Genomic DNA, 10,238 nt, shown 5'->3' with positions numbered 1-10,238 from the left:
GTGTGTGTGTGTGTGTGTGTGTGTGTGTGTGTGTGTGTGTGTGTGTATGATATTTATACTTACATGTTTAATGAAGAGCTGAGCCAGCCTTTCTGGCTCTGCCAAACACTTCTCCAGCTCTCCCAGGAAGTAGCTGCAATATGGAAAAAACACATACACACACACACACACACACACACACACAGACACACACAGAGAGAGCGAGTCAAACACAAGCATCTTGTAAAAATAAGTTCAGATTTGTGAACTTTTGTTCCTTTGTCCTCCACTTAGACACAAACACATCTGCAAATCACTGTTTTCCTTTCACTTTGCATTTGAAACATGCACATTTTAACATTGTTTTATATAGAGACTCACTCTTTATGCCAGTCAAATATTTGATGAATGTTTCCAAAAACAATCTTATCCTTCCCCTTCATGTCCTCTGGTACTCCTTTGGAACTCATCGTGGCCATGTAGCCCTGCAGGGGAAGGAAATAGCTGCTGATGTCTGCTTGTTCATACTTACACAAAAAATACACAACACCACACAGCTGAGTTGTTCWACACCAAATCGTGGCAAACCCACTTCACATATTACTAAGCTTTTATTAACTTTCAGATGGCAAGAATTCTGCTTGAAACCAAAATATCTGCAGCTATTTAAGGCAGCGGGAGATGGATGACTCTGTAATATAATACTCCTCAGGCTTATTATTCATAAAATCTTCTTAAGGACTGGAGACGGTGGGATGGAAACAGACCAAAGTGTGGAGCGATGTGAGGGGATTGTGATGATTAGGATTTGGAGGACTCTTTGATAAAGTGCACGGACGAATATTTGTGCAGATTGTGAGCTTTACCTGCACTATGAGCCCCAGGTCTGCCACATAGTACTTCTCTGTCTCTATAAGCTCCTTCAGCACATACCTGGAAATACAGGAATAAGGTTACAAGCTTTTCGCAGAAAAACATACAACGGCACTTTAATTGTTGTAATGTTTTTCCTGAAGTGAAGTAAAATGAACATTTTCATACAGACTTTCCAGGAACTGGTATGGAAAACACATCTACTGGGGGGTCGGGGGGAGATCTAATTATATTACCATAACCTGCAAAGGTTTTGAAGTCAGGAAACAGCTGATCAGCTGYAGTTCATGTTTTTATTGCTTTCACTTGGTTCTTATATAACAAGTTTCAAATGTCACCACAARAGTTGAGCAAAAGAATTCATCCATGTGACGGCAGAGGAGAACTGTGAGGCTGTGGAGTTAAAAGCAAAGGAAATATTCAGTTACTTTCCTGTGTTGGAAACTGTTAGGCCTTTGCTGTGGTGATAATTATTATCTTATATCTGTCAATTTGTGTGAACACTAACAGCACAAGCTCTTTTAAGAATCCACACAGGTTTCTTTCAAAATGTCAACTTTCCCATTTTCACTGTTTGATTTGTTTTTTCTTCAAAAGCTAGTGTGAAATTCCGATCAGTTTATTTTTGTTTAGGAGGGGGTTGTCCACCCAAAAAAAGCACTCATGAAAATATCAAAATTTATAAGAAGCTTTGGTGGATTACCAACACTGTGCTTCCCTGTTAATCAGCTCGATGCAAGTGATTTAAATAGTGGCAACAACCGACTGGCTATAATCAATCTGCAGMTTAATTAGGCCAATTATTCAGCCTCGTTCTTATCTAAACTATCATCCACRATTATAACTACAAATTAATATTTYAAATCAGCATAGATTTTCTTCTGAYAATTGTTCTGTTATWGAAGCAACGGTAATAACATTATWAAAGAGGGATTCTTTAAAGGCATGCTGTCAACTGCCTGTCATGTTTATTGCAGTAACTTGTAAAAAGGTGAATAAGTATGTTCTTTGGTTAGAAATTRGGTATACCGCTTTGGATTTACTCAACCAGTTGACATAACATGGTTAAGTAAATCCAACATTTAATTTCTTACATTTTAAATTAAAAGGAACAAGTGGTTTAACACTGCCCATACGGTCCTGAAATGATTTAAACAGTCTGGTGAGACCTTAAAACTACAGGAAAAAACACAAGAAATGATGTCACAATATAAAATTATGTTAAGATGTTCCACTAAATTCAGTAGCTGTGTTGCAAATGTGCACAAAACTTTGTCGATATTCTGTTAATGTTGAAAAACTGTTTCGTAACTGCAGTGTTTCCATTAAGTAAGAAATGCTATTAAAGTCACACGTGAATATGTTTGTTCTCATGATAAGTCATTATAAGTCATTACTAGCATGGCGGCAATGGATGTAAACACATAGCATATTGCTACCACGACACTAGCGCTCATCATCAGAGGAGACGTCGGCGTCTTATCGAGGCTTTCCAGCGACAAGCCCCTTATACTTGGGAGCGGCTACGTGTGCTGTGTTTTTGGGAAATTGTAGTTGGTGAGTTTACTACTACTTCTATTTCCTGTTGTCTTCTTTTTCGCCAGTAGAAACAGCCGGTTCTTGATCACATGACTCGTGATGTGAAAAAAGTGTTTCCATTGCAGTTTTGCAAAATACACCAATTTCGATGTGGCCGAAAAACCACCTCATCCTAGCGCAAAATCATTTTGTCGAAAAATGTACGTTTTTTTTTTTTTTCAAAATTGACGTGTTTCCATTGAGCAAATTTGTTTTCGACATTCTAATTTTCATGGGCAATGGAAACGCAGCTAGTGACTGCATCTAAAATKTTCTGTTAGCTATTCTATTTACAGCTGAATATTTCGTTGTGTGTCTAAATGCTCTTTGTGAAAGATGTTTTTCATGTTTCGCCTTGATATACATTATAAATGTTGTTAACAGGAAGTAAATCATGAGGATTTACTCTGGATTTCCAGACTGGCACAGCGTGGATAATGGGACAGATTTGCAGAGATGATGTCGTTGTCATGTAGCTATCGTATTGTCTCTGATGATCCCTCAGGCTTATTTTTAGGTGCCATCATCAAACCAAGCCCCTTGGTTATAGCTCCTCATAAGTGCCAGCTAACAGCAAACAGCCTTTGTGAATAAATCCGCTCTGAGTGACATTTGGCAGCTGCACTCCAACATAATGCTGTTTGTGCTGAGAATGAATGAGTGCATTACTGCAGTAGTTGTCATCCTGTCTGAATACGTTTAATATGTCACATACATGCTTTTCTCTAAGGCACTTCTCCTCTCCTCTTCGGTGTCCGCCACAGCCGACCACTGGCTGGAGGTGTCGTCCATCAGGATGGACCCGCTGTCATCAGGCAGCACACCGGTGGACTGGGTGTCTTGGGTGTCCTGGGTGTCCTGAGGAAACAAGGACATACAAAGATGGGTGGACGGACGGAAAACTATTTATCAGTGGCCTTGAGCGAGGAGTAAAGTAAACAAAGGGAGATAAAGAGAAGAGCAATGGTGATGATGTGGGTTGCCAGGGTGACAAGAGAGCGCAGATGGGTACGGGGAACAGAGATTTAAAGATAAAAAGATGGGAGTCAGATCGCTGCTGTTAATGACCCAGACTGTGCCGCGCATTGGAGAGAAAACTTAAAGCAGAATCGACAAGCAACAGGAGACGACACCGGGTTCAGCAGTCTCCCATTTCTTATGTTTTTCAAACAGATTCATCGCTCCACTGCATCTACATCAGCTTCTTTAAATCTGGACCGAATGACTGCAGTGCACAGAGGAAACAGCCAAGGTTAAAGCCACCTATCCAGTTGTGTTCCTGGGCTGCATACATGACCTCCTTTTCAGCTTCTTCCTGTAATTGATATCATTTCCTGTGTCAAGTTACTGGGAAAACGTAGTCGTTGTCCACGGAGAAGTGAAGCGTGCAAAGGCCTTTCGTGCTTCACATCTGCCCACAAATCTTTTATTTTTCTTGCAAATAATTTCTACTAAAATAAGCAGACTTTGCACTAAAATGTAGTTAAATGGCAAAATTACTCCAAACTGTCATTTTAGCTCTGCTCTTTAGGTCTTTCACAACTTATTTCACATAAATGTATAAAAGCTGTTCATTTGTTTTTATGAATCCCTGCGTCCCCTTGTTCTACTCAGGCAAGTCCTCCTCACCTTAAACACACACACAAGCCTATTCACAACACAGACATGCACCTAATCCCTCTGACTCCACAAACTGACAGCTGCCTAAAAAAATTAGATGACTGGATAGAGATACACATAGAAAATGGAAAGAAACGGAGCAATTTTTCCTCTTTGGTTCCAGACTAGTTCAACTTGTTCTTCTGTCTTATCGTTGATAAACTAGTTGGCATCTACGAGTTCTGGACATTCTGTTTTGTCACTGCGACGAAGAGACAGAGACAAACGAGAGACAGACAAGCTTCATGCAGGCCCTCTGCTCCCTCAGCTCCTCTTGCCCTGCTAGGAGCACTTCAGCCCGGCTGACAGGTCTCCCCGGCTCCCTGATCATTTCCAGATGTGTCGTGGCAAAGCCCAGTGGATAAAACAAAAATAAAAAACCCTGCTTGCACTCCACTAGAAGTTTTGCTTCTTTATACCCAGAAGAGCAAACATGACAAGATAATTGATTTATGTATCATTAAAATAAAACAGCTATTCAAACTATTCACTTAACTTTGGATCAGATTGGTGCACCATATAAAAGAATCAGGGGTCAAAAATGAACCCAACTTCAAATTTCAAACAGATCTTTAACATTAAAGTGGAAATTTTTTGAAAGATATGTATATTTTTTTAATTGTACTCATTTGAATATAAATTAAACGGACTATTTTTGACCAAGATTCACAATATGACAACTGGTTCTCAAATTTTTCACGCAGTTCAAGCATTTTATAAACATTTACACTGCTGTTAATTTAGCATCATGGTTAGCTTATTGATTTTCACATAGGGGTTTGTAGTGTTTTGCAAGTGCAAATAGTTGATACTTTCAGCAGGAACATCATGATGTTTAAGTCTTATTTAGGATGACATGCAAATTCTGCTTTCAGAGAAGTTCGTACATCTTCCAGCAAAAACAACACCACACCACATTCTGTAGCGTCTACATAGTTTCCTTATAAGAGACCTGTGGTGTTTGCCATCCAGTTCATTAAAAAAACAGTTGGTGCATTGTGAAATGATAAAGTACAATAAACAAGCAGATTTAATTTTTTTTTCTATTGAGCAAAACGGAACAGGTTTTGATTTAAAAACAGAGGTGATGCAACCCTGCGGTAAACACACAAATCAAAGCTGTGCTTCGGTTGAGGGCAAACACGGTAAAATAACATCTCAAGAAATAAAAATTCCTCTGGCTAGCTCTGTAGAGCCTTGCTCTTTTTAACAATTTCTTTTCCTGCCTAAAATATTTTGTCTGTGGGTCATTTTGCCCCACTAAGTCCAGGAGACAGTTTTATAAATATTAGACGTTATTCGTTTTTGATGGCAAGTTTTATTCAAGTGCTGACATTCGGTGAAAGTCTCCATTCTGCTTCATTAGACTAACAATGTATGTGATGATACGGCATGTGATGATAAAGCGTGATGATAKGTAAGTGAATGAAATAAGAAGCCTGCACGATTCCATGGAGCTGCCTGTCCTCTTTTGTCTAGTTTTCCCTCTGCCTTCAAAGACAAGCCGTAAAAACACCAAAGTGCTGACCTCATCCCACTGATGTAATCACACTAATGCCCTTTGATGTGCTGCTGAAAGTGAAATTACATTTTAAGTGCTCAGGTGTTGATTCACAAACATGAGACGCTCCTCTAATGCTCCAACATCATTGTTGTTTCACATTTATGGGGCTCGGACACAGCTCATTCACGCCGTGTTCCTGGGTTCCAGGCAAGCCTTCACTTACACAGATAAATAAAACGACCTCATGAACGGCCCAACCTGAGATGCTCCTTTTCCTCCAGCAAMCCACTGCAACGGTTTGATGAAGAATTGGAAACCTGAGTGTCGGCACGGTGMTCTTTCATCTCGTCTGTTGTTTTGTGCTCTTTCCCATTTATCTCATGGCATGTCTTTTTGTGCCACGTTGAATGTGAGTCATTCCTCACACAGGTTGCTCTCTGGTCCCCTGTGCATCAGTCTGCTTTGTTTGAACATGCTTGAATGTGTAACGGGTGTGTTTAACTTTGGGTTGAATGTGCTTCCAGGGCTGAAAATGTGATGTAATGAAATGACCAGCAGCACCTTTGTTTTGCCTGAATCACTGAAACATAACAAGCAGAATAAACAAATTATGGATGTGAAGTTTCTGAAACTGTCTGGATAAAATTATCTAGTTACTGTGGAATATTCATTTTTATCCTCCTAGAGCGAGCATCTGTTTATTGTTTCCTTGTATAAGCAGTTTCTCTATTCCCTGTGTCCGTTTTTACCTCCTGTCACTCTCCCGGCTCTGGACCCGCCCACATTTTATGTTTGTTTCTGTGCTACAATTAGCTGCTGCTATTTTCTTTTTGATACAACCATAAAAATCTTATGAAATGTGGATGGTTTGCAAAACAGTTTGAGCTTATAAAATAGGATTTACATAAATAGATTTTTTTAAAGACAGCAGTAGGCCACTTTGATCTTGACCCCTTCTGGACTATCCTGTAGCTCATCAATCTGGTCAAAACTAATCTTACCAAGCCTAAAGCATTATCTAATACAGATAAAGTCTTAATTCCTCATATGCCTTTTGTAAAAAAAAATTTAAAATCCTTTCCAAAACCTTTGAACTATCCTTTTAAGCTTGTAATGGTATTAGTTTTATGTTATTTTGACATAAATAACATGTAACAAAAGATGGATTAGGTCAGGAGTGAGTTTTGTGGTGCTGTGCGAKTGCAAACCTGGGTGTTTGGCAGTGATGTGAAACCACTCAGAGAACTTGGTGGCTGTAGTGAGGCTGGTGACAGGTCCTCAGGACTTGCCAGGCCATCTTTCCACTCCTGCAACACAAACACACACACACACACACTAAGACACATCCTCAGGATAACAATAACAACATCAACACCGGTCATAATGTTTGCAGCATGTTTATGCGTTCATGCTCTGAAATAAAATAACAAAACAAAGTGAGCGGGAAAAACAGCAAAGTGAGAGAAGCTGAGCCAGCAGCGAATCTGACAYGACACTTCAGAAGTCAAACTTTTATCTCTGCTGTTATTCTTGAGTAAACAAGCCGTGGCTGTTCAAGACACTGGCTGCACTTTCTGTTTATGTAAGACAGTAATTAAGACTGTTTACCTCAGAACCAGTTCTTGCCACGAGATGATCTGAGTATAATTTAGACCTCTGAGTTTACTTAAGAGGTGGTTCATCTCGAAATGTGTAGAACAAAACTTGGACGCTGAATCCAGCGTGCATGTCTTGTTTCATTACTTTCTGTGACGGCACAGGAAAAAACACTTCACAGCTGTTTTGACTCCCGTTTCTCACCGGTTCGCTGTGGGTCACAGGTAGAACGGTGAGGGTCTCGTCAAGCATCGGGGGGCTGCCAAGCTCTTGGCTCTGGCTGTGGCAAGGCAGAGGCAGAGGCGGAGGTTTCCCTTCAAGCTTCCGGACCTGACGATCTCCTTTAGCAGACGAGCCGGCGCTGAGTTTGCGGACGGGGTTCGTGAGCCACTTTTTCAGGGTGCTGACAGAACGTCTGGAGCCCGGTGAACTGGGGGCCGAGCTGCCTGATGGCTGTGGGGGCAGCGACGCCACAGAGGTGGAAATGCTGCCCTCGCTGCCTGCTGCCGAGTACGAGTCTAGAGAAAAGAAAAATCAATGGTGACCAGAGATAAGGATGTACTGCGTCRCAGTGCAGAGAACACTGTGCATCAAGACCTCATTCAATAAATTTGAGTGAAAAAAAGACAAAATAAAAACAGAACATATGAATCGTCTTCCTGTTTAACCATAAATCTGCACAATCAATGTAAAAGTTTTACTGTTTAATTGAAGTAGACCTGGGCTATTCAAYTGGCGGCCCRTGGGCCATAACCTACCCACAGGTGRCTTCTGTCTGGCCCAAGGAGCTCCACAAACAGTTTCATRTTTTCTTAGCTTAATTTAACATAAAATAGATTTTAAGTCAATTGTGAATTTACGATTTAGTGCAACAAAATAAACTGATTTAAAAGGTAAAAGCTATTGTTCTTCTGGATCACAGAATGGGAAGCGGGGTGGGGGGGGGTGCTCGGCGTAGTTTACTTAGCATCTGAAAATACATTTCCTCAAAAGTATTTTGAATCTGAACAGGGCTGCACTGAGAAGTAGTAATAGGAGCTCAGCAGACAGTTTCAGTTTCACCAGTTGTTTGCTTTGTTGCTGCTGAGAGCCTGCAGGAGTCACGGGTGGGGGCGGGGGGTGGCTGTGTGTGCTCTGTGATGAGGAAGCTCGGCTTGGAGACACAGCCCAGAGGAGGAGCTGGTCCCAAAAGGCGGTTCTAGTCCCAACCGGTCATTTTTGCTCCACTGCCTGGCTGTCTCAGGACACCACAGGATTTCTCAAACGTGCATGAATGAGTCAAAGCAAGACTCTGGGCATGTTTTTGATAAGAGGATAACATTATAACATGATATAAAACTCAAAAAAGTTGATTTTACATGATACAGCCCCTTTAACATAAATTAGCTTAGAGCAAATACATCGAGACGAGTCTGTGTATCAGCATCAATTTACCTGTTGAATTTGTGCAATTACAATGGTGTCTCCCCCGTCTACTGCRTTTACTCGATAAACGTGTGAGGTTGGTCTGCTTCGCTAGCCTGATTAAAACCAGACCCTTGTCTTTTGCTTTGCTTCGTACGAGAAGTGATTCTTGCTGGAGGCGTGGCCTCTGTTGAAGTTTAAAATGATTGGCTCGGTTGGCCGCGACGCAGGTGTGCCAGCTCCACTGTGAAGGAGGCTAAGCTGGGAAGCTAACCAGAAATTGTGTGCGCTGTAAACAACCCTACTGAAAGGAGAGAAGTACCGAGCAGAATGAGACGACTGTAAATGAGAGCTGCAGGCATTGTCAGACAAATTTAATTTAATTTAGAAGTCTTGTCAACACAGACTGGCTTCATTCACTTCCTCCACTGCTGTATGCTAAACTAACTAGCAGACACTGCCGAAAATCGACGTTGTCGTTCAAAACTCCGGCTTCTGTTTGCTGATTGGCCCAGATGAAAATTCTCCTGAAGAAATCCTTGTCTATGGGAGAAGTCCCAGACGGAGCAGTGAAGGGAAACTAGAATTGAGTGGAACTGCGTAGGAAGGCAAGGGCCAGGCTACTGCTTCACGCATTTGTGATCAATTCTAACTACATAATGGTTTATTATAAAGCCACACCCCACCGTTGATGTCTGACCCCTGAGCTGTTGGCTTTGAGTAACTGTGGCTCCCTGAGCAATTTAGTTGAAAAGCCCTGAAGTTGGTGATTTTTAAAATCATTATTTGATTGTGTGCATATCGGCACATCATGGTCACACAAAGTCAGGTTGGACAACACTCAGTAAGAAAACTGCTCTGCTGCACATGGGAAGTGAGCCGAGGGTTAGCTCTGACCGGACATCCGCTTTGATCGTTTTGTATGGGTGGGAGAGTGGAGGGGAGAGACGGTCCCCGCTGGGGTCTGTTTGTTTTTTCTGCATTGTCTTCAATCAATTCCCATCTGCCCYATCCTCTTCAAACTACGACAAATGTCTCCAGCCTTCCTCGGTTTCTTCTTCTAAATTGTACATCTGGAGAATCTCATCTGATCTGTCATGTTTGCCGTTTATCTTTACTTTTCAAACCTTTGACCTTAAACCACCACTCATACTAAAGCAAAGGAATGTTTCTCTGTTTTTCACTTACAGTCATCACTCATTGTTTAAATGCAGCAGCAACTTCAACTGTTTCAACAGCATGAAAACAACATCAGTGTTAATATCTCATCTTCAGTTTCTTTTGAGTTAATCTCCTTGGCATGAATTTTCTAYAAAGTTTGTGAATTTGATGCACAAGTTCATAACAAAATAATCCTTGCAAAAACCCACTGAGTGAGATCTTATCTCAGCTCTCAGCAGTTCGATCCAAACCAAACCTGCCACGTTTTGTAAGCGAGAAAATGTCTCAAATCCTCCTCGAGGTTTAAAACTGTTTTATTGAATTTATTTTCTGGAAAAACACAATCGGATCGATTCAAACGAGCTCCTGTATCCAGAGTGCATTACTAAAATCTCACTCATGTCAGTGCACAAACATTTAGGCGTCCTAGTGTTTTTCTCATAACATAAGCAGCATCATCTGCGTGCTCCTGTGTGTGTGTGTG

General features: G+C 41.2%; 1 protein-coding gene across 3 annotated transcripts in view; it reads right to left on the bottom strand.

Moving 5' to 3' along the window:
* arhgef25a (Rho guanine nucleotide exchange factor (GEF) 25a) overlaps positions 1-10,238 on the bottom strand; it is a 50,238-nt gene that overhangs the window by 9,732 nt on the left and 30,268 nt on the right. For all 3 annotated transcript variants that reach the window (XM_014018949.1, XM_014018958.1, XM_014018966.1), the window contains exons 3-8: positions 7,394-7,707; positions 6,802-6,900; positions 3,146-3,288; positions 846-912; positions 361-464; positions 64-133 (exon numbers count right to left, since the gene is read on the bottom strand). In XM_014018949.1, the coding sequence (XP_013874403.1) occupies positions 64-133; positions 361-464; positions 846-912; positions 3,146-3,288; positions 6,802-6,900; positions 7,394-7,707 (797 nt within the window). The remainder of the gene's footprint in view (positions 1-63; positions 134-360; positions 465-845; positions 913-3,145; positions 3,289-6,801; positions 6,901-7,393; positions 7,708-10,238) is intronic.

The sequence above is a fragment of the Austrofundulus limnaeus genome, unplaced genomic scaffold (assembly GCF_001266775.1).
Source record: "Austrofundulus limnaeus strain Quisiro unplaced genomic scaffold, Austrofundulus_limnaeus-1.0 Scaffold3, whole genome shotgun sequence".
NCBI classification, from domain to species: Eukaryota; Metazoa; Chordata; class Actinopteri; order Cyprinodontiformes; family Rivulidae; genus Austrofundulus; species Austrofundulus limnaeus.
This window is presented reverse-complemented; position numbering and strand designations above follow the sequence as displayed.